The sequence below is a fragment of the Mus pahari genome, chromosome 2, assembly GCF_900095145.1.
Source record: "Mus pahari chromosome 2, PAHARI_EIJ_v1.1, whole genome shotgun sequence".
In the NCBI taxonomy this organism is placed as follows: Eukaryota; Metazoa; Chordata; class Mammalia; order Rodentia; family Muridae; genus Mus; species Mus pahari.
Window position 1 is genome coordinate 95162852 of NC_034591.1, and position 25676 is coordinate 95188527.

At 38.8% G+C, this 25676-nt stretch overlaps 1 protein-coding gene across 2 annotated transcripts in view; it reads right to left on the reverse strand.

Moving 5' to 3' along the window:
* Ctnna2 (catenin alpha 2) overlaps window positions 1-25676 on the reverse strand; it is a 1093074-nt gene that overhangs the window by 703857 nt on the left and 363541 nt on the right. For both annotated transcript variants that reach the window (XM_021190430.1, XM_021190425.1), the window contains exon 8: window positions 21971-22174. In XM_021190430.1, coding sequence (XP_021046089.1) covers window positions 21971-22174 — 204 coding nt within the window. The remainder of the gene's footprint in view (window positions 1-21970; window positions 22175-25676) is intronic.

A 25676-nucleotide genomic window follows, 5' to 3' on the forward strand; every position in this document is an offset into this window, starting at 1 on the left:
GGTTATAGGGAACTTTCGGGATAGCATTTGTAATGTAAATAAAGAAAATAATAAAACAAAACAAAACGGAGCTCATTAAAAAAAAGTCTCTTTATCCTTCATTTTTGTTTTTATATTTATCAAAATTTGATTTATTTTCATTGTTTTCTTTTCTTAAATTTTATTGTTGATTAAAACCTCATCTAACGTTAGAAAATATAACTTTTTATAAATATCTTTTCCTGTAACACATGCAAAACCGTTCAAAATGTTCTAAGGTTTTGATTTTAGGTATATCTTTTAAAGTCAAATATTACAAAGCAAGCAACATTGCTAAATCAGTTTAGGTACATGTCACAAACTTAAAATCCAGTCTCTTATTTGCCACTGGGATGGGATTTCTACTTTCCCTTGTGGTTTCTTTAAATGTTATTCCTACCTTGTTACTAACCTTTACGTTTCACATGCTCAGTGTCTTCTAGGGATGACACAGCTTTCCCAATTAGCCAACAACCTCTGTATTGTGTAAACTCAAAAAAAAAAAAAAATAGACAAAGGGAGGAGGGGAAACAGTGTTTTAAACACCACTATAAGAATAGATGTGATGGAACCATATAAAGACTTGGGTATTAGTAACCCAAAACCCTGGAATTTAATTCCACCACTCTCTGTTTACTCTTGGAGGGTGGTTTAAACTCACATTCAATCTTATCATTTAGAAAATGCAGCTAAACCCCCATCTTAACAGTGCTGTTAGGAAACTTGATGGTGACAACATGTGACATTCATGGCAGACCATAAATAGATAACAAATACTAGTTCTGCCTCTCTTTCAGTCAGACCCATAAATCTTTGATGCAAGGGCAGAGTCCACCTGATTCACACAGAGGTTGCTTGGTAAAACGTAATGTACTGGTGGGAATAAGGCTGATACATAAACCACAGGCCCTATAAAATAGGCAAAGAGGCTATAATGATCTAAGATAATAAGACACAGAAATCCCAATGTGAGTTGATCAAATATGTATATGTGAAATTTTTGAAAATGGAAGTCTGGCATGGAGTTACAGTTGTACCAAAGAATGGACACAGTAGGGGTTGGAGTGTTGGTTCCGAAATTAAGAGTACTTGATACTCTTAGAGATGGCCTGGGTTAAGCCCCAAGGATCCACATGTTGGCTCACAACTACCTGTAACTCCCTGTCTATGGGATATGATGCCCTCTTCTGGCATTTCTGGGCACTGCATGCATGTCACACACAAGCATACAATGTGTCTGTGTGTGACATGCATGTGTGCAGATACACATACACCTCAAATTAATAAATAATTCTTTAAAAAGAAACCTAACGAAATCTACCAAAATAGTGACCCTAAAAACAAGTACGCCATCTTAGGGTAACCCATGCATACTCTTATAATCAACACAAAGACTATCTCTTGGTCTATGAGATAACAGGGACCTCATGCCCATAGCACAGAATATAATATGAGATGTTAAAGACAACAGGGATAAGACAGGGTACTTAATAAGCTGTCACAGAATGTTTGACAGCCAGACTTTCCCTTATCCTAATAAAACTATATCTAGTGCAAATTATCAAGCTTTGAAGGATTTTAAAACACGTGAGCAGTGAGCAACACTTTATTTCCATTTAACATTGAGGATTACTTTAATACTATACACATCGTATCAACTGTGTCCAGACATGCAGTCTTCTTCAACAACTGACCCATTTACACCCATTTCCAGCAATTCAAGCCACAACAATACCTAACCGACAAAACCACACAAGTACTTCAGCACAAACAGCTGAGAAGTGGACACAACCTCTAAGGTTTTTAATTATGGCTAAAATCATCCTCAATTATCAAGTGAATTGGTTCATCCCTGAACACCACATGACTTCCCTGAACACCACATGACTTCCCTGAATACCGCATGACCTCCCTGAACACCACATGACTTCCCTGAACACCACATGACCTCCCTGAACACCACATGACTTCCCTGAACACCACATGACCTCCAGGCCTCTACCCTACCCCCTTTTCTCTTTTATGAAGCTGTAATGAAGGACTGACTATTCAGAGTGAGGAAGAATGTTGAGAATAGAGAGTAGAGGGTAGATTAGGGCAGAGCTTATACTTTGCAGTCTGAGCCGGTAGAAGTGAGTCATCTTTCTCTTATTCTTCCTCCTCTTCCTTCTTCTCCTCTTTCCCCCACTAATTCTTTTTTGGTTTTTACTCCTTTTCTCCTCATCCTTTTCTTCCTTCTTCTTCTCTTAGTCTTCTTACACTTTGCCAATCCTCTATTTTATTTTCCACTCCCTCCCTCATCTCTTTCCTCTCTCTTCCTGCATCCTCCTCAACCCCCATACTCTCTTTCCCCTTTCTTCCTCCATCTCTTCCTACTCCAGTGCACTGTATCGCCCAGTCCAGTATCTTCACTCCAGGACCTCTTGGGTTGGAATGATCCCTAGGCTTCTTGGCCTAGTATACTAAAGCTAAGCTCACTTTCCATCATTAGATTGTCAGCAACCTCACACAGATGCCTATCAAATCTCGCCCTCTAGAGTCTACTGTGATCAACTACATGATACATGCTGAGAAGTTTAAGTGTGTAGTAAAACACAAGGAGTTTGAGACAGGGAGAGATTCCTCTCTCTCTCTCTCTCTCTCTCTCTCTCTCTCTCTCTCTCTCTCTCTCTGTGTGTGTGTGTGTGTGTGGTGTTTGTGTGTGTGTATAGAAAGCCTATGTCAGCATAGGGAAGGGAGGGCAGAGGAGCACATCAAATTCTAGGACCTGGAGTTACAAGCTATTGTGAGCTATTTGATATGGATGCTGGGATCTGAATTTGGGTCCTCTGCAAAAGGTCCTAGGGCTGTTATCTACTGCGACATGCTTCCAGTCTCCATGGCACCTAGTGGAGTTATTAACAGTGTCTCTCAAGACCCACCTACCTCTTCCTTCAGTAGGGAAATGTATATTTTACACATAGAATTGGATAATTTAGTGCTTTAATAATCATTTTTGAATCTATTTCCACAGATGGATGAATGGAAGCATATAAGGAGTGTCTTATGAAAAGTAAAATGATGTTCTGGTGACAACCTTGGAAAAATGCATAACTTCTGGTATGCCCTTTAAAGAAAACATGCCTGAGATTATTATCACCCACAGCCAAGTGGACTTGGCTTCCAGGGAGTCTACAGTAGAACCCTGTCTCAAAGTGCACAACACAAAGTCAAAATGGAAAGCCTTGCTGCTCTGAGGTCAAGCAAAGGCAGACCTACCAGAGACCATAGTAGATTCTTTTCCCAGGGAAGAAGATGTTGGCTCAACCCACCTTATCTCCATGCCAAGGAAGAATCACCCTAGTTGCTACCGGAAGCTGGCTTTCCTTTGTATGATCCTACAACTCAGCCAGAGATATGTGTGAAATTCTCAAAATTAAATTAAAAAATAAGACTGGTTTTGTTTAAGAGCCAATGAGTAGGCCTGGAGAGATGTGTCAGCAGGCAAAGCCTTTTCCTGCACAAGGCAGGTGACCCAAGTTTTATTCTTGTATATAGGGAAGCGTGTCCCTCCTTTTCATTCTTTCCCTGACCACCTCTTGCAAAATTTTGTCACATGGACCCACCCACAGGTACACACTGTCACAAAAGTAATTAGAAATAAAATTTCAAAGAAAGTATATTTTAAAACAACTGGTCATGGTGGCTCACATAGATAGTCCTAGTTCTTAGAGATTGAAGTAGGAGGATCATGTGCTCCTAGCCTGCATGAATTATATAGCAAATTCCAGGTCAGCCTGTCTTAGAATGAGATCATATTTAAAATAAACAAACAAAAAGCTCACAGCATAAAACGCAATAAGCAAAGACTGAGAAATATGGAGGTATGCACACTCTGAACTTTCTTCTTAGAGCTCAGAGTTTCTCCTCAGGCTTCTGAACCTGAGTGTATGGTGAACTGATGAAAAATTGGAATTAGAGACAACTTTTGTCAGGATGATGGCCAATTTTAGTCCCTCTGATGCACACCTATACAATTACAGAACTGGTAACTTTCAAAGAACCCTTCAAGCCCAGCCTCATGGTTTTCATCTTGCGGCAGCATCAGCACCAACTGTCACTAAGATTGTGTAGCCCTGATCCACTGTGATGGCATAAGAGCTTCTGAGGGAGCTCAAGGGCCTTCAGATGGCAGGGTTCCTGGGTACTGAAAAGTGGCCTTTCTGTCCCATAACCATGCATGCTGCCACTGTGAGATGATGCAAATCCTAAGTTGAGCTATAAAGCAGTACCTGCTTGGACTATGTCTCCCAGTGATGCTTCCCACCAATCGAAGGGAGGCTGGCTCCCACCAGGTTTGTCTGAAAACACAGGAACCACCTTGATCGTCTAAGCTTAATGAAGTTGGCCTCAGGGTGATTAGAAAATGGACAGACATATCTCTTCATGTGAGAAGTAACAATTCCTTTTTAGGTTAGAATATAGTGAATTTCATCTGAATCAAACTAACCATAATCAACATAATACCTTATTCCCCATCATGTTGTAGATAACTACAATGTTCTGACTGTAACTTTTATGTTTAGCAATAATGAATAGAACATTGTCTCAAGACATTGCTAGGCCCAATAATTAATTCAAAGTCACATAGTGATTCATTTATTTGACACAGTATTCCCAGTAACATCTAGAAAGATGTTTTCTACAGAATGAAACTAAATGATCAAATAATGTTAAAATCATTAAATAATGGAACTGATTCCTGACTTATGTTAAACAGCTATATGGCACTTGACACAGAAGACTGGAAAGGTTGCCATCTAAGGACATGTCCGGGGGCATTTTAAAATTGTGTTTTGTGACTTACAAAACCTAACCCTCACCTTTCTTTCCTAACATTCACTGTAGAAAGCACATCTGAACTACACCTGAGAGAAGAAAGTTAAATAACTCCTGCAACTCCCCTAAGTCCAGGAAAAGAAAAATACTTCTTATCTAGGATATTTTTCCAAAAGAAAGGCAATGCTTTCATTTTCTCTCCGGCACCTGAGGTTTGCCGACTAGGATAAATGGACTGGCCAGCGTACCTCAAGGGAATCTGCCTCTCTCCAGCTCTCCAGTCCTGGGATTATGAGTATACCCTGTCACATATGGCTTTTTACACGGATTCTCTGAATTGAACTCAGAACTTCACAATTGCATGATGAACATTTTACTGACTAAGAAATTTCCTAACCTCATCATTGTAAAAGGGAACTCTTGAAAGGGTAACCACCAAGAAGAGCAATGTTGGTAAGTAGTTTGGAGCTTATCCAAATGGACTCTGAAAGATTCCCCAGAAGTCTAGCCCCAGCCAATTGCAATGTACTAACTATCAAGAGTTTCTGACAACTGTTAATACTACATCCACAGCATCTCATCTACGTGAATACATTATGCAACAAATGAAGACAGATATTTTCATAGGAGGAGTTACCTGTGATCAAGCTCAGCACAAGGAAAATTTTATACATTGTTAGATGGTTTTAGTTTTGAAAAGTAACATTGTTAATTAATTTTATCAGCTCCATCTTAGAAATGTATCTACTTAATAACAAATATAGCTCAGAATGATGTAAACACAACGTTTTTAGTTCCACCCTCCACCTTTTTTTCTTTTTCTTTTTCTTTTTCTTTTCTTTTCTTTTTTTTTTTTTTTTTTTTTTTTTTTTTTTTTTTTTTTTTTTCTGGTTGTTTGGGCATTTATAATGGATTGATAAATAAAGGATATTTCTGTTGCTTTGTGTCTTTCTTCCTTTTTTTTCCCCCCCCCCCTTTTTTNGAGACAGCATTTCTCTGTGTAGCTATGGCTGTCCTGGAACTCACTCTGTAGACCAGGCTGTCCTCGAACTCAGAAATCCGCCTGCCTCTGCCTCCCAAGTGCTGGGATCAAAGGCATGGGCCACCATGCCTGGCCCCACTTTTTTTTTTCTTATTCTAAAAACAAATCAGTCATCAAGTTACCTATTTGTCTGCTTAATCTTCATCACCTGTTGTGTTTTCTTTTCACTGCTTTAATTATATTTCTCTTAATTTTGGTGTGTGTGTGTGTGTGTGTGTGTGTGTGTGTGTGTGTGTTTATATGAACACTGGACTGGATGTGAGCGCATCTGTATGTGAAGGTTGGGGTTGATGTTTTTGTATCTTTCATGAAATTCTGGTGTGTTTCCACAGATTCCTCCCATCTTGCTTATAAAAAATTGTTATCATTTTGTGTGTGGAATGGGGTTTTGTGTGTGTGTGTGTGTGTGTGTGTGTGTGTGTGTTTGTGCTATGACACACATATAGAGCTTAAAGGACAGTGTTGTAGAGATGGTCTCTGCCTTGTCACCTATGTGGGTTCTGGAACTGAACTCAAGTCCTGTGCTTTGGGTACGTTTACTCACTGAGCTAATTTGCCAACCTCCACCTTGTTTAGAGAAATACCTCACAGGCCTGTAACTTATCAAGTAGGCTACACTAGCCAGGGAACCTAGGGTTTGATATAGCTCTACATCTCCAGCTGACACACCAGCTAATCCAGCCTTTTTATATTTGCTCTAGGGATACACTTAGGTCCTCATGCTTGCCTGGCAAGTACTTTCCAAGGATCTCTCCACTGTAAAGCATGTGTTTGTTACTCGTATAGATTTCTAAAAACCCAAACTTATATTTTTCATCCAATTTTCATTTTTTTTCTTTCTTTAAATCCTTTTATCTAATCCACTGGCTCATTCTCATACCAAGAGGACTGCACATAACAAATTTTATCTTATGACATTCTTTCCATGCAAAATACCTTCTCCATAATTCTTCCATTATTTATTTTTGAATTAATTTATTTTTGACTGACATAATATTTGTACACAGTCGTAAGGAATAATATGATGTTTTGATTTATGTACACATTGGGTAATAATCAAATCAGAGTGATTTACATATTCATCTCCCTAAAGTTTGATTATTTTGTGATGAAGATATATTTTAAAAACTTCTACCTATTTTGAAACATATGATATGCTACTGTTAATTATGTTTACCCTACTGTATCATAAAATATCAGAATATACTCCCCTATCTAACTCTAACACTTGGCTAATTTCCTAACCCCTCTTCATTATCACCCCTCCTAATTCTTCTCAGCCTAGAGGAAAACCAGATTCAGATTGCAAATGCTGTCAAATAACTATTTTAGACTCTATATATGAGGAGACCATTTAGCGTTTGTCTGTTTAAGCCTAGTTCAAGCTTCATATAATCTAATATCCTCCATGTGTATTCTATACTCTAGTAACTGACAGGATTCTATATAGTTTTAGAGGCATGCAGCCTCCCACTGAGTACAAAGATGGAGGGGGATTGACATACCTCTGGTAAGCAGTTGATTACATAACTTGCTGTGTATAGGCTTCATGAGACATTACTTTTTCCGGTGCCTCTCATACATAGTCGTACGATTTCCTATGGTGTGAGTGTAGATTGTTGTATAGATCTATTTTGGGTTTTATTTCGGAGTTGTCATGTAAGTTTTTATAATTTATATTACTCTACATAGTCTGCAAGAATTCCCTCCAAGTATTCTGCAACTCTATAACATTTATTTTTGATGTGGGTGTTTTTTTTAATCATTTGATAATAATCATTTTAATCGGAGCAGTATCTTATTTCAGTATGCGTTTGGTTTGCATTTCTCTGTTGACAACTGATACTGATTTTGTTTTTAGATACACCACTGTACACTTCTAGATTTGGCTTCTATATAGACTTTGTTTTCTACTTTAATGTCTTGGTTTCCTAGTAGGCATCTTCCAAATATGTCAAGTGCTAACTCCATAATTTTGTCCCTATCTCTTGGAGGCCTTGTTACATATTTTTATACCACATTTGGAAATCAGATACTCATAATATTTAGCTACAAAATAGTCATTCAGTTGTACAATATTCATTGTCTTCTTGTATCCTTGAATAACCCCTTAAGCACTCAATAATTTTTAATACCTTTTTCCAATAAAATTGGATTAGGTTAACAAAAGATTCCCAGTCCTGGCTTCAGTGATTAATTTCTATTATTGTAAGAATTTATAAAGTAAAATTGTTAACTTTGTGATTGTTTCCCTTTTGTGTTAAAGAAAGCAAACAGATTGATTTACCCAGCAAGTAAGCATTAGTTCTGCTGAACTGCGTTGGTATAATTCAATTGTTCATTACAGGGTGAGAAAAGGCTCAATTGTCCTGTCACTATGGAGGAAGAAAATACCACGCATGAACAAAACAGTCAAAATGCTTTATGGAGATGTTTCATCATAACCTCTGTGCTCTGCCAAATACCATATTTCTATTATTCTAAGAAACTAAAACTCACAATACACTCTGGAAATGGTAAACACAAGATAGGGGAAAAGTTTTAGCAGTATTGTAATCAGACTATTGTTGTTGGCTTATCACCAGGGAAAGAATGCACAGCTATGGGAGAGAAGCAGGGCTTCCTAGAAACGCAGCATGGGGACTCAGTCAAATCCATTCTACTTTCTCTGGTAGATTTTATCCAGCCAATATATAAAAGCAATAGCCAGGGGTCAGATTTTGCAGTCACCTGGGTTTTCCAGAACAGGTGGACTAGATAATTTGCCAAGAGCCTAAGTTCTTTGTTTAACCAGCACCTTCAGATCCATTACATCAAAATTGAAAGGATTTATGCTTCACAATCCATTTATATTAATGATCTGAGCACTACAGATAAAAATATTAGGCAGAATTTCATGTAAAAAACATTTATTTTTCAAAGTAAGATTTCATGAGTTTTGAGTGGTTTTCATTTTACGTGAAAAACAAATATTGTATTTAATAAGTAGCAGGAGCACTTGGGAAGAAGTTATGTGGGAGTGAGGATGGGAAATAGGGCTCATGCCTGAACTTTGTTCATCCCCAGGAAAGCCTGGTTACACCTAGATAATTGGAGAAATAGAGCTAAATCAGACAAGGCAAAGGTATCAATTATGTTCTTATCCTTTCAATATACGGATGTCCCAAAATATATAAGATTTTTCTAGTAAATAATATTTGGATTAATGAGAATTATTTTATGGATACATTAATTTGGCAGGAGAAATTTAATGAAGTGTCCCACTGCTATTCATGATGTTAGTAATATATCACTGGAGCCTTCCATCTGATTGTGCTGTATGTTAAATGATCTACATATTTGTCTCATCTCAGTTTTGATATTTGCACATTGGTTTATAGATGAACAGTTATTGTAATCTGTTTGTTCATACATTAAACAGTAGGCAATATGCTTGATAAAGTTTTAGGAATGGCAAAGGTAAATGCGTGTATCTGGAAGAAAGATGAAAGAGAATATGGACATGCTCTTCACATAATGGAGTATTTCTCAGCCACAGAGAAGAACACTATGGTGTCATCTTCAGGAAAATGGAAGAAACTGGAGATCACCATATCAGCTAGCATTAGCCAGACTAAGAACCTTAAGAAGCACATATTTTCTAGCATATGTGCAATTGGCACCCAGCAAAAAGTAGAAGCAGGGATGTTAAGAGGAAAGGAGCAGATGAAGCTGAGCTCTGTGCTAAGAGACCACTGTGCATATGTGTGAAACTATGGTGAAGGGCCATGGAGATGGCCCAGCAGGTAGAACACTTGGTGATGAGCTTGACAAGCCAAGTTCAATCTCTGGGACCCACATCACGGAAGGAGAAACCCCAGCAACTGCAAAGGCTTCCAACCTCATACACATGTGGCAGGCACATGCGTCCACAGATACCAAGTAATTAAACATAAGAAAACACATGAACATGTCATAATGGAAGTGATTGTCTTATACAATTATATACATTAATGAATTACATAATAATTGGTTAGAGAGGGTTATATAGAGAGAATGGCGTCATGGGGAAAATCCAGTAACATTAAAAGATAAGTTTATCTTACTTAAAAACAACCTTTGAGAAAACAAGAGAGTGATTTCTTGGGTAAGAACCTGAGTCCCCACATGTGTTGAGAGAGATACTGCAAGTCAGCAAAGACTAAAATCGCAGTGAAAACAGAACCACAGTGCTCAGTTCTCTGTAACTATGGGACTGAAGACACTCATACCAGCCCCTGGTTCAGCAGAAGATAAGACAAAGGAGTGTCTGAAACTATGTTTCTGAACAATTATTTATTATAATGTGAACAATCTCAACTTGACCAGCTTTCTGACATGGCCACTATTTGAGTTGGAAACAACAGCTTTAACATGCTCTGTGCAACTTCTATGTTCATTATGAAACTGTATACTGACCACGCTAACTGAACTCCTCTCTGTGGTCAAGTTGTAGGTCTGTGAATTGAACACTGGATGGGCCGTTGCACTTCATCTTTAAAATAAATAAGGCACAGCTGAAGGCGGCAGTCTCAGCCCAGGTATTTATCACTGCTATTTTCTCAAACCCCATCAAGATGACTGTAGAGGAATTTTCTTTTAAAGGCACCCAGTTTTCTTTTAAAAGCATAGGTAGCAGAAGAAAAAGCTTCAATATTTGGAAAGCCATAAATCAGTGAAAAGGTGCTAGCTCATTTAGGAGCACTGAGAAAGTGCATTCCCCAGCTAGAAGTGTGGAAGCTGGAACAAGTCAATTTACACTAAAAACTGTCAAAGATGCAGGGATTTGAAGCAGCCACTTCTCCAGGAAAGAGAAAAATGAAAATGTTAAAAGATGACGGTTGATCTATTTTCCAAAAGGCAACTAAAATTTCAGGTATAGCTTGGCTGTTATAAAGGAGAAGATTTTCTTCTTTATGGCTATATTGTACTCCACTGTGCATATATCCAATTTTCCTTTATTTGTGGGTTGGTGAACTCTTGTTTTGGCAATTGTGAACAGTGTTGTCATAAATATAGCATGCAGAAATCCTCTTAACACACCCCTTTCCATTCCTTTGGATACATATACAGAAGAATACGGGGGGGGGGGGGAGGCAGGTCATGTGATACTTTTAGGCTCAGTATTCATGTGAGGTGCCACATTATTTTTTTAAAATGTTACTATTATCAGGCAGGAGACACACAGCTGCTCTTGGGAGGCTGAGGCAAGAGGACTGTCCTAAGTTCAAGATCACCCTGGGCTACAAAATGAGACCCTGTCTCAAAGGAGGTAGTAGAGCTACCCTAATTCAACCTTCTCCCCCACACACGTTGTCTTACATTAGATGTAAAACATCCATTTGATAAGACTAGCCTCAGGCTTCTAGAGGCTAAAATGGGAAAATAGACCACAAAACTTCAGTTATACATAAGGAAATAGTTTTAGTTTGATACATAGCATGGTGACTACAGTCAGTAATAATGTAGTGTATACTTCAAAATTGCCCAGAGGTGACATTTTTAAATGTCCTTATCAAGAAGATAACAGATGTGTATTTCCTAGCTTGTTTTAGTCTGTCATAATGTGTACACAAACTAAATCATGATACTATATCCTATGAAGTTACACAATTATTCATCGATTAATATAAATTATACACACTCACCAAGAAAGAAGGGTATACCGAAAGAGAGTCCATAATCTCTTCTATTTCAAATTTCTAGGAACTAAAGATGTCTCTTCAGAAAAGATAGACATCAGGCTTTTGGAAAGAAATGCCTAGCTGAATACAGAGACATTGAACTGAACATTGGGAATTATGGGAAAGTTGGCATGTAAATGTTGTTATGGATATGGTCCCTGATATCCCTACAAAGTGGATAGATACTACATAGTGATTGAACCACTGGAGCTTTTACTCTCATAAAGACGCCAGATTCAATTCTCTAGCCTTTCACACCTTCCTCTTGACAACAGAGGCTCCCTGTGAGGAGCTCAGATGTCTGTCCCACTGGGCTCTGATGTTTGCTTTCCCCCTGGACTCCCCCTAGGCTCTCTCTGTTCTGATACCTGTATTCTTATAAAAGAACAGTATATAATCCACTGACTTTGAGAGAACGGAAGAAGTATAGCAGACAAGGTAGTCAGTACACCATGTGGAACATTTAATAGGCAAAGACCATGAAAGCCCAATGCTGTATCTAGCTCTGTTAATATATAAAACAGGAATCAGGGCAAAGAATCAAAGTGTGACAGTGACAGGGCCAGAAGACCTGAGCTACAAATTCAACTGTATCTGGTCACATGAGGTCAGGGATCATGCACCACTGATTTGTCAGCAGATAGCTGGTTGCTCATTTTTCATCTAAGTGACCTGAAATCAGAAGCAGGGGCTTCATGAAAATGGTTGGTGATTATTTAAAAATCCTGAAGAAAATATAAAGAAGAGATATTGCATCATAGGAGAAACAGGGCAAAGAGACGCAAGGAAGTAATTAATGTCTGCTACAAGATGAAATGCAGAGAACTTATTTGTGCATAAGAAGTTCTGATATGGATGAAAGCACATTTCTCAGTGGATTCGTGTGTCCATCTCATTTGTAGGGATCAAAACTATAAAATTAGATAGAACCTATAGATCCCTGATTATTGAGTTCAACATTTGAATACTGCAAATGTGCATGACATTTTTTTTTCTGTGTGTGTCTCCTCCTTTTGATTAATTTGAAGTGAAAGTAACAGAACACTCTAATCTCTTCTTGAGTCCCTTTCCTTAGAAAGAGGGTTTCCCATGGAGTTAGTCAATAAGACCATAGTTCATGGTGTTCTCAATTCTGGGAATTCTTCACTATATCTGGCTTCCCTTCATGAGAGTTTAAATTCCAACAGTGGAATGCAAGATAACCAATCACAGAGGTGATATCATTGGAATATGGCAGATATAACTACCAAATTAAGTATGCTAAAGCAATCAAGAGAACATATTTAAGCTAAATTTCAGAGGCAAAGTCCTCTTCACCAGGTTTTAGAAAGAACATTGCAATCAAAGGTGATAATACATACAAAGTCTCTGAAAGAGTTTGTGTCCCTGGACAAAGATACATTATCACCAATGAAATAATTTTTAAGAGTGCAATTATATCCTACTTGAATCAAGAGTGATATGTTTCATTGTGGGACCAAGGCAGTGTCAGGCCTAAACAAAGAAAGCTTCAAAGCTTATCTCTGGAACAACATATTGGGGAGTGAGAACTCCAGTCCCAGGCATGCAGTGTGCTTTGAAGACCTGGAAGAAAGGCTTATCATATGGTTGATAAAAGAATACAGCATTCTAATCTCTCTGACAGTTTGCTGATGTAAAGGGTCCCCTGAGAAGATCAATTGATAGATGGGGCTGTCCCAGCTGCCTTAGCTATGATGACCAATCTGATGACTTGGCAGGCCTGGCTGTCAGCAAACCCTGTTCATTTACGAAACTAAAGACAATCCCTGATTACCCCATGATGATTTGGGCTCTTCCTCTTCATATTGATTGACCTTGTATGACTCAGACTAGCTTTCAAGGACTCTCTGAGAGATTGATTTTTTTTTTTTTCAGAAAAGAAACTGGCTACAATACTGAGAAGTTTTGCTGTTGGGATAATTTTTATTTTCACAGTTTTAGTTGATACTGTTTTCTTTCTGTGTGCAGGAAGAGCTCCTTAAAAAAGCCACAGTGAGTTGAGTAATATTGAAGCTTGGGGTTGCTGGTTTCATTTTCCTAAAACCTTCCTTAAAGCATCACCCCTCTGCAAGGCAGAGACTGCCTTACTCTCAGTTACTTTGCATTGCATCGTCTCTTCATTGGTACAAGCTTAACATTGCCAAGAACCTCCAGCATATATCATACTCTCTTCATGATCACAACTCATAATCTTGCATTCCATGTCTGCCTTTGAGAGTCTGACCTGCCACGGATTTCCAAATGCTCCCTTCACTTTCTTTAAAAATACTTTATGATCACAATTTAGTAATTAGAATCATTGGAGGTTTAACTTACAATTAGTCATTTAGGTCAATTTTAAGTTATGATCGCTTCCATGAATTGAGTTCTAATGGTTCGACGATCTAAACTAAGTTTGCTGTAACTTCAATTTTATAAATACTTTGAGACAGATTTCAAATGGGTTCCTTGCTATTGGCAATTGATGGCTGCGGAGGGAGGGAATAGCATTGTTCTTTGTGGACTTGGGGACATAGCCACTGATCGGGTAACTCTATTCCAGTGGATGGCTCCACTCTCATTTACATATATGCAGTACTACTGGAATTAGGAAGATATTTAAAAAAATTACATGAAATTATGAGAAAGAGATGACGTGTTGGATATATGGGGGTTTGGGGGAGGGAATGGGGATTGTATATGATATATATTTCATTGTACACAGGTATGAAATTATCAAAGAACAAAAAATTAAAATGAACCTGAACTTTCTAAAAGTAAAGTATGAAAAAAAAATGAGACAAGGGCCTCTGGCCACAAAGGTATTGTCTTCTCCAAGATATTCTGATTAGTACACCAGAAGAGCCTCAGAGTAAATTCTGGCTAAAACTTGGCATGCTGTGATTATTCAGTTTTGGGCTCTGAAAATAAATGGCCAGTGGTTTATGTTAAGTTCTTCAAGGAGTGATATTTTCTATCTTTCTCTTTAATAGATTAGATACTATCTCTTCTTCTTTTTATTTTTTTAAATTAAATTTTATTTTGTTGGGTCATATCCCAATGCCATATCTACCTGAGAACCAAGGCTTCCTTCTAATGGCCTGGGTTAGACCCATCCAGCAGCACCCCCCCGCCCCCCAGATTTTGTGTCTTATTCTTTGCCTGAATGCCCCATTTGAAACCTGAGCATTGGTTAAAACAACAGCACAGGTCCATGTCCAGTTTATCACTCAAAACTTCTTGCACTTCAGTCTCCTTGCACTCCTGGATATCTACCTGTGCATTCAAGGGATTGGAGAGGAATTCCACCCTGGCACTGGGCTTACTCATTAGGCCTTTGGACACTTTTAGCTGTATGGAGATACATAACCCTGTATCTCCTAGAAACCTGCTTGTTTTTCAGATAAAATAAAAATAAACCCACCCAGTTAAAAAACACACACAAAAAATACACACAAGGTAATTGCAAGGGAGATTTATTGTTATGAACTTATTTATTTGCCTTTGGGATTTCTTTCCATGGGCTGACCAAGTTCCCTTGAACAGAAAACCCTCAGACCTCGGACTTCTGAGTCGTCGGTGTAACAGATGCATGCAGCTACTGCATCCACCTTTAACTTAGATGTTCATTCTAAGGGTCAGGCATGACTATAGCCTTAAATTCAAGGCCAATACAAGCTTTCAGAGGAAATTACATTTTGTTTATGTGCAAATGTTTCATGCCCTAAAACTTACCAGGAGTCTAAAATTCATCTAAACTTCACATCTGTACTCATAACTTTCCTGAATCTTTTACTTAGTCATAGCTTGATTTTAAATCACACTGCACTGCCTAGACAAGGAGGTTTCTATATTTGTCTCTTTCAATACCCATCTGTATAATCAGTATTCTCAAAGAAAATTTCTTCAAAGTCGATTATGATATAGTCACATAACAAAATACTATGCAGTCAGGAAGCCTTTGTTTAGAGAATATTTATTAGAATGGAAAATTATTAACAAAATAATGAGTAAAGAAAATAGATTACAAAATACCATTTACAGGACAACCATTTTTTTTTAAAAAAATCAAGTCATAACAAGCTTGTGTGTATTAGACACATAGTCTGGTTTTGAAAGTTTATAAGCATTTTAAAGGCACACACCCAACTTTTAAAAGTAATTGTGTATAAGAAATAAGATTACAAGTTTTGCATCATATGTTTTATTAACAATGATTGTATATGCTTATCATACTACAAAAAGCAAAACGCAGTAAGAACAATAGAAAGGCCACTGTTTTCCGAGGTCCTGAATATCACCTCATTTTTATGTCATATGACTTGGAGGAAGAAGGTTTTCTACAGATATATAAAAATACATGTTTGTAAATGATGAACAAGATGTGGAGCTGTCAAGGTGACAAAAGGGAGTGATGGGGGAAAGAGGGACAAGAATCGGAAGGGTGGGGTCTAGGAGGAAATACACTAACATATCAGACTTGCTTGTATGAAGATGTGAAATTGAATAAATTAAACAGCAAGGAAGAGTTTGTTTAAATGTGGCTGTGGTTGGACCTGAGGATAAGGCTGTAAATGACCTAAATGGATCTTACTGCATCCTCAGAACCCTCATAAGTGGATCCTTGAAGAAGCTCCCTGTGATGGTTTGAATGAGAAATCTCCCCTAGATTCACCTATGAGTAACACTACCTCTCTACTTCATTGTTTGGGGGAAGTTCTCGAATCTTCAGAGGAAGGAGCCTTGCTGGAGAAAGTCTATCCCTAAGGAAGTAAGGGCTTTTCAGTTTTAAAGAGTGGTCTCATTTTTTCTTCCCCTGCTTCCTGTGTGTGCATGAAATGTGATCTCTCTGCTTCCAGAATTGTCACTCCCTTTCTACCAAGAAGGACTGCTCCTCTCCTGGAGCTATATGCTAAAGACAAAACAAACGAATAAACACTATTTTCCCATAACTTCCCATTCAGCGTGGATTTTTTTCACAGCTACTGATATATCCAGTTACATTCTCTTGTGAAGCTAAGGATGGGACATTGATATTGCAGAGACTTAGATATTTATATTTGACCCCACAACAGTGCATTACTGTGTTCTCTAATTACCACACTTTCAGTAGCAGTTGGTAAATTAAGGGCAGGGACCTACTGAAAGGACCCAAAGGGGATGAAAAGCCATGGATTCATTTATTTCATATATAATTTTATTTTAAGAAATACAAATAAAATGCACCCTGCTATAAGTTAACACAGCAGAGACCTCCAATGCCCTCAAGTCAAATGAATATTTGCTTTGCTGTGCAGATTTCCCTAATTGTATGAGCGTGTGAGTGTTCATGTTCACCTATGTGCGTGTGCGTGTGCATGTGCGTGTGCGTGTGCGTGTGTGTGTGTGTGTGTGTGTGTGTGTGACATGCATGTGTTACTGTGTTTTGGCAGGCACATGTGAAGACTAGAGGTTGAATTTGGGATACCTTCCTTCAGTTTGGCTATATTAAATGGTATCGATCCCTGAGGATCTAGCTGTGTTTATCCCTATTGAGGAAGGATGATAGGCACATGTTGGCATACCTGGCTTTTACATGAGTACTGGGATAGAACTCAGGTCCCACTCCTTCCACAGCAAGCACTATACCTACCTATTTATCTCCCTAGTCCCATCCTTTAATGTACATGAAACATGATGAGGGGCTGGAGAGATGGCTTGATGGATAATAGGGCTTGCCACTCTTGCAGATTCAAGTTCACTTCTCAGCACTCAGAGTGGGTGGCTCCCCACCATCTCTCATCCCAGCTTTGGGTGACCCAAAGCCTTCTTCTGACTTCTATAGGCACTTGCACTCATGTGTACATATTCACACACATACACCCATAAACAATAAAGGACTTAGAGCTATTCACAGAGTGTATGCATATAGAATTCAACCAGGTCGGACGGCACCACAGTACACATGGTCCAGGCACATGACATTCCATATTCTCACCAAGGCTCATCAGTGGATGTGCATGAAGAAGAAAACAGCTCACTGCCTCTCAGTGTTGCACGATTACCGTTTTAGTACCTAGAATAAGGATTAAACTTTTCTTATGGTTCTGAATTGTAGTTGAGTACTTACTTAGGACCCAGAACCTACTTTTTCAGACCTATATAAGAATCAAAAGCATACTTAGAGGCATTTTTGGTGACAGATTTCTGAAGCATAATTTTTCTACTTAACCACCCATTGAAATACCCTCTGTCTATCAAAGTATGCAGGCACAGCAGCCAAGTGAGCTATTTACAAATTGCTACTATATTGGAGTTGAATAAGATTTCTCAGTGCAATTTAAATCAAACAACATTTTCTGGCATGTCTGTAAATGTTGTTCATGATGTCCGATATCTATTTTATATTTATTCAGCAGACATGAATAACTGCTATATTTCATGTGATTTTTTTTATTAAAATTACAGTCAGAATGTGGACACTTTAGTCCACCTCTACTCTTATCCTCTAAGGAGACCATGTTAACATAGATTATTATAGAATCCAGCTTTAATTGACCTTTCTTCCATTTAACTTATTATTAGACCATTACAGCCTGTTCTTGATTCCTGACTCTCCACTCTCCTCTCTCAGATGATCTCTCATCCCATTAAGATGGCAGCCAAGTCCTCTGCAATGATGCATAAGGCCCTCATAAACATCCTGGTATACTAGATACCTGCTCATAAGCAAGGCCCTTGGCTCGTATGGCTTCGGTTCCCTTACTCGAGAAGGTCTTTGATCTGTCATCCTTTCATGTGCCTGTGTCTTTCGGACTCAATAGCACTCCCTTCCTCCTCTTTCATTGGGTTTTCTGTCTTGACTCTGGGCTCATCGTTACCTGAAATAACTCATGCTCAAAGCACTCACAGTTAGGCTGTCCATCATCTCTCTCTGGAGCACAAGCCCTGGGAAAGCAGAGAGCTTTGCTCTGTTCACACCTGCTTTCCTAATGTGATACCTAGCGAGCACAAAGGAGGCATTTATACGTTTGTTGAATGAATATGTCAACCCATTATAAAAATCTTCTCTGTAAAATACCATGTTCTATTGTATTCTATCACGAAGTTCCCATTTTCCCTCTGGCACATAAGCTAACTTTAGTAGATATTTGAATTTAATTTTAATATCTTAATAAAGAAAGTTTAATGCTCTTAAACTAAAGTGCATAAAACAGTTTCCATTGGACAGTTTATGGGCTCCTTATAATTTGGAATTATTTATACCAATAACATGGACAGCAGCAATACCAACTTACATGTTCAGACCATACCTCTTTTTTGAGAAAGAGCCTCTATTCATTAGACCCAATGTGTACTATAATGGCAATCTACCAGTGTTGGAAGTTTTAAAGAACACTTTCACTTGAGGATGGTTCTGAAGCTAAATAGAACAACACAAGACCTTGCTAACTGAGAACTTTCTTAGGGCCATTGAAAACCCCTTTTCTTTCCTACCCCTTCCTGCTTTAAGATTCCAGTTTTAGTCTCTGGTGTCGTCTTCTTATCAGTATCTTTTAAAAGTGCACAATTTCTGTGGCATTTTCAAATCACAGGCATACAGATTAATTAAACACGTACATGTATAGCCGTATCTAGCAAACAATCTGCTTCTGAGCTCCTTCTGAGCTCAACAATACCTACATGTACAAAGTACAACCCATCCCCCAGGAAGACTGGCCTTCCTATCAGTTTGTGCCCAGTGGGCCTCTGCAGTCTCCATCTGCATTCCATATCACTTGGTAAGTCTGGCACCTTTGGGTTGTTTTGGATGCCAATGGGGTACTACAAGTAGGTTATTTCTGGAATTCAAAAATGACTGTTATCCCAAGATTTCAATCTCTAATTATTTGGGTTCATGATTTTCTCATCTTAATGTTATTAATACATTCGCACAAAAATATGCATGTGATAATTAATGCATTTACTCCCACAGCTTACAGAATGGGGTGAGAAAAAAAACTGTTTAGGAATGATGGGCTGAGTCAGCGTTTACAGCCACAGACGCTTAAGACAAGCCTGGGATAGTTACCATTATCTTTAAATTAATATGTGCTATATCATAATAAGCACATTGATTTCATAGAAGTAGAAATAAATGCAGTTCATAAGAACCCTGGTGGCATGGCTGCATCCAGCTCCACCCTTACGTCACTAGTGGGAAGCTCAACATAACAGCATATGGTTTGGATAAGGACAAAAATGGAATATATTTTGTGTCAGTCTTTGATGGGATCAGGATTTGTATGGTTGGGAATTTGAAAATTACAGCCTTCTATGTATTCTGCCACTATATGAAAGTAGAAAGCAGAAAGAACAAACCATTTCTGTATCACAAGATTCTCACCAAACTACAAGAAACTGTAGTTCATACATGCACCAACCTCTGCTGTTCTGTATGGACTTACACGGAAATTAAACACACGTGCACACATGCATGCACACCCAAAACAAAGAAATAAACAAAATAAACAAAAAGTAATCCACCTGATTTGATAGTATTCTAGACAGCAAATGAAAATCACACATCACATTTCACGTGTCTCATCTTTTCTTACCATAGCCCATGGCTTCTATTCACAGGAACAAAGTCTATTCTGATTTGTTTATAATAAGTTGTCAACCATCATTACTTTTGTTACTTTCTGCGCCTCTTTTGGTAATAACTGTTCATTGATGGGAATCCTAGTGTGCCTTAAGATAAAGCAGAAGTCTGCATACACGTCAACAGCACACCCGCCCTGCCAAGATTCTGTTGAAGGTAAGCACGAATACAGCAATCTCCAGATTCTGTGAGCATTCCTTTTTCATAAGTCTGGCACACAAAAGATTTGCTTAGGCTGGGAGAGCCCTTGGTCCCCAACATCTCTAGCTGTATTCTACATAACATCCATGTAGCCAGATCTCAGCATGCGCTGCTCACTCACGGTCCTATAGACATGTCCTCACAAATGTCTAAGTAGATATCCACATTCCATTCTCTACTGAAATGAACGAGTCTTCTGAAAATCAAACCACCTGTAGGTTAATGGAAAGGGAAGTGATTTTTTTAATTATATTTCTTTATTCCTTTGGAATAGGGCATACACATACTATAGCACACATGTGGAGGTCAGAGAACAGCTTTCAGAATCTGTTCTCTCCTTTCCACCATTTGAAACCTGGAGATCTAATCCAGAACTTTAGGTGTGGCTACAAGCACCTTCTCCTGCAGAGTCATATCAGTGGCTCAAGGAAAAAAAAAAAAAAAAAAAGTCTGGCAGTTTAGTTTCTGGTCTATTTCCAGCATGTGTCCTCTTGTTTTTCAAACGACAGGGAAAAGACTGTCACTGCCAATGCTGGCTTCTTGTTTGAAATTTACCCTGCTGATTTACTGATTTACTAAGCTGCATGTGTTTATTTCAGATAGAAGTCAGTCACTAGGTACTGGGAGGATGCTCAGTCTCAGCATTGCCTAGGGATGTTGCATTGTAATGCAAAAGATGTGCACAGGTTTCTCAGCATCCCTGTACCGCAGGACCATGAAGGCCATTCTGACAACACAGTATGAACTAAGTGCCAAATTTACTGACAGCTTTTTCCAACTTGTACTGGATCCTCTCAAAGATGAGAATGCAACACAGGGAGAACACTGATCACTTATAAACACAAACTTTGGGCACTTATCAAAACCAATATGAATACAACTACAGTCCAGTGCCTTTCAAAGCAAAGAATATAGATTCAATCACCTTGCATTTTACAGGCACACACACACACACACACACACACACACACACACACACACACAGAGTAACAATTTATATGACACAGAGAGAATGATTGTTGTCTGTGTCATCCACAATGAAACTGCAATGACACTTGAAAATTCACTCATTAGAATTCCTACTTGTAGAATAGGTCTAATAAATTCCTCCAAGTTTGCAGGCAGTTAGAACTTTCCCACTTTATTAGACCTGCAGGAGCACTTTTAAACTTGCTGTGCTTATAAATGCCTTTCAGAGTTGAAGATTAGCATCTATTGCTATTCTTAGCTTTGAAAATGCACTTTGTAAAGGACCAGTTGGCACAGCCTCCCTTGCTTCCATCAATCATCCACCTTCACCAACTGAACTCCTACTTCAGTCAAATTGCAACCATAAAAATGACCAAGATGACACAACTCAAGTAAACCACAGATCTTTTGAGATTTTACACTCCACTCAATTCATCCATCTCGAACATGCAGTGTCAGAGCTCAGGTTTCCCCCAAGTGGTCCTTTGGTGAAACCTTACTCTTTTCCAGTCCTCAATTCCTCCTATGCCTGATTTCATCACAAGAGCACCGAGCTCAAACCATTGAGATGAGAAGGGCCCGGAGCCCAGCACTTACGTTATTCATGTACTCGCTTAGCAGGTCCTGGAGTGCCTGGCGAACTGCATTGCATTCAGCCACAATACGCTCACGGCGGTCGTCACGTGTGCAGGAGGAATCCGCCATGAGGGCAGCCCCACTGATGATGCTCTCCAGTCTCTCTTCCAGGGACGGCCGGAACCTGGCCTCGCTGAACGTCATGGGGTCCAGGATGATCTTATTCTGAAGAAATCAGAAAAGAATTGTGAATAGGAGACACCTGCTTCACCCTGTTTTCTAAGTGAAACTGAAGCTAAGACAAGACAGCCTTCCCCTAAAAAGAAACCAGATACTGAGACAAAATCAAGATACTGAGAAGTTCTTGAGAAAGTTTTCCCCCCTCCCTATAAATGTAATCTTCAGATTAAGAACAGGAACTCTTATCTGAAGCCCGTGTTCTTGGTTAAGGCCATCTGTGGGGAGACACTTTCTCATGAGATAGTGACACTGGCTTTGTGGCCTTCAAGGAGAGAACACAAGAGAATCAGGGAGATTGATAAGTGAGATATGACTTGTAATCATCAATTTATACATTAGATGCATTGAGAGCCTTCTCCAGAGGAACAACAGCGTCTCAGGACAGATGTCCTTAGATACCTCAGCAAAAGGCACTAGACAAGTTAACATCCTCCAAGGAGTTAACACTCTTTATGTTAAATGGAGATTTTACAAAACATGATCCAGAATGTATGCACATCTGAGTTCCCTTGCAGTTAACTGACAGCACCCACTTAGCTCATTCACTCTGCTTCATGCTTATAGCTTAAAATGTGAGCTCTCGGCTGGCTGCTCCACTTCCCAAATGTGCTTATTCCCATAATTCTCTGCCACGATGGAATCTAAAACTGTAAGCTGAAATCAATTCCATCCTACAAGTTACATTGGTCATCGTGTTTTATCAGAGAAATAGAATAGTAATGAATATAATACTCAACAGAGAATATTTTGTTTGCAGTGGATTGGGACTAATAGGAAGACCCACAATTGCTCAAAGTGCAGAGCTTAAAAGAAGAGCCCAGGGACGAAGGGAAGAAGGGCAGACACATTCTAACAGCCAAGAACAGAGAAGACTGCCAAGGTATAGCGCCTTCTGACAAAGGGAGGAAGCAACTGCACTCTTGAACATGCCACAGCTTTGGCTACCTGGTTAAGATTTGTAAATGATCAAGCTAACCAAAATTCCAGTATGGATAGGGGAGCAGCTCCCAAGCTCCCACATTGGACTAATGAATTATTGGTAGTTGATGGTGGCTAGAAGAAGAAAGGTCAGTTTTCTTTAGGGTTGTACCTGGTTGGTTGTCCAGGATCAAGTGGGTGATCCTACATTTGTATTCATACCATAAGCACTAATTATAATCACATTGTTATAAACATAAGGAAATTAGTGAATGAACAAGAGGAGGGCAGGAAATTGAGAAGGTACTGTATGGGAAAATGGAATCTAGAAGGAAGACTAAGGGGAAGACATAACTAAAGTACATCACATACTTGAATGGAATTCTCAAAGAACTAAGTTTAAAACCTGAAAATCCTAACAGTAGAGAGAGCTGAGTCCAAGAACCCTGAGGATTTGAATGGGGAGTATGGACAGGCTCCTAAGGAGCAAGAGGAGAGGCAGCACTTCAAATCCACAAGAACCTTGGATTTCCTAGAAAATTGATATTTGCAACAAAATTCCCTCTTTCATACACAAAGTAAATGCCCCACATCTGCAAGTGGAGCGTCGACACTCTCCTGAAGCCCTTGACAATGTGGTCTTCACCTCTGCATTCTCTTCTGGCTTACAAAAAAAATGGTAGGAAAGAACTGTTTATAATCTCCAAATGTGCTCATTTGTATCTGACCACCATGTCATACTGTATTATGACAGCCTAACTGCCCAAATGGCATCAGAAGTCATGTGGAGAGCCTTGAGAGCCCAAGGCTATTTGTAGTCCACTTTGCACAAGGAAGTTACATAAAGAACCTGACATTGGAGGCAGGTATTTCTGCTCCGTCTTGCCCTGTGGCTCTGTACCAGTGCTGTGTCTATAAAGTAAACTGAATCTCTCCGGCTTGCCCTCTCTGCCCTTCCCCTCCTCCTCCTTTCCCTCCTTTCTCCATGACTTTGTCTTGCCTTTGTGTTGGTGCATAATATATGCAATGATTATGCACATAACTCCCACATTCCAATTAAAGAAATACCTGGTCAAAGTATGATTATACTGTCTTCCTTACAAAGATTAGGGGTTGATTTTCAAAGACCTGTTTTACAGGAAGTTATATTAACATACACTACCATAAAATTTATTTATTCTGGGCCTAGGGTAGATTTTATCTTTTCTTTTTCACTGAAAACCTAAAGAAATGCTAATGTCATGGAAATGTGCTGAAGCAAATTTTGAACTTCTCAACAGGTAAAACTGTAAAGCAGTTTCCAAAAGGACAGTGTGTGCTCAACGTTAACACTCATTCCTCAAGCATATCTTATGAGACACTTCCCTTAGAGACACAATCTTTCAATGCAAAAATAAGGTTACTTGGCCAAAATTGTTTTGAAAATACTGCCTGACTCAGAGCAAATGATCTGAAATGTTCTGAAGAGTCCCACCTGATCCGAGCATGTTCAATGTAACGTTTTCAAAACCTACTTTAAGTACAGAGAAATAATCCTTTAAGACATGCGCAGAGGGGCTGAAGGGATAGCTCACCAGTTAGAAATGCATACTGTTCTTACAGACGATCAGTTTGGTTCTAATGTCCATGTTATGGACACTGAAAGCCACCACTAGCTCCAACTCGAGGGGTCTGACCCCTCAGATCTCTGAGGCATCTGCACAGACCCACACACAGACACATAATCTCAGCAAAACAAATCTGTTTCCAATAGCCACATACATAATCTCTGAGACTCTAATGGAAACAGCTGGGGACATAGGAGGAGAGGTTTCACAGTGTCAGTTGCTGAGTACCCTACCTGTCTCAGCTCATGGTGGTCATGGAGTGCTGCAAAAAAAAAACACAGCCTGACAAACTCTGCATAAAAGTTACTTTACTAATGGAATAATTCATTATTTATAGACCACAGGGGAAAGTTTTGAAAAAAATGGAAAAGGAACAATAAATTTATAACCTTCTAATCAATACAGGAGGTGCAGATGGAGTCATTGAAGTGATGGATGATAATTGCTGAGGGGAGAAGCCACTCAGGGCAGAAAGGCATAAAGCATGTTGTGTATATGTGTGTGTGTGTGTGTGTGTGTGTGTGTGTGTGTATGCGTGTGTGTGTGTGTGTGTGTGTGTATGAGAGAGAGAGAAAGAGAGAGAGAGAGCGAAAGAGTGAGAGAGAAAGAGAGAGAGAGAGAGAGAGAGGGAGAGAGAAAGAGAGAGATTGATGACTTTGAGTTACGTGTATGTATGTGTGTTTGCAAGTGTATGCATATATGTATGTAAGTATGCATTAATAGGATGCTACTTACATCAGTGTGCTTCTGAAGGGTGAGCTTTGCTTGCATATATAATATATATATATATATATATATATATATATATATATATCATAGGTTTGTATATGTACTCAAAGACATGGAGTAAAGATTATGTTAGAATAGGAATATATATATATATATATATATATATATATATATATATATAGAGAGAGAGAGAGAGAGAGAGAATATATATATATATAGAGAAAGACAGTCTT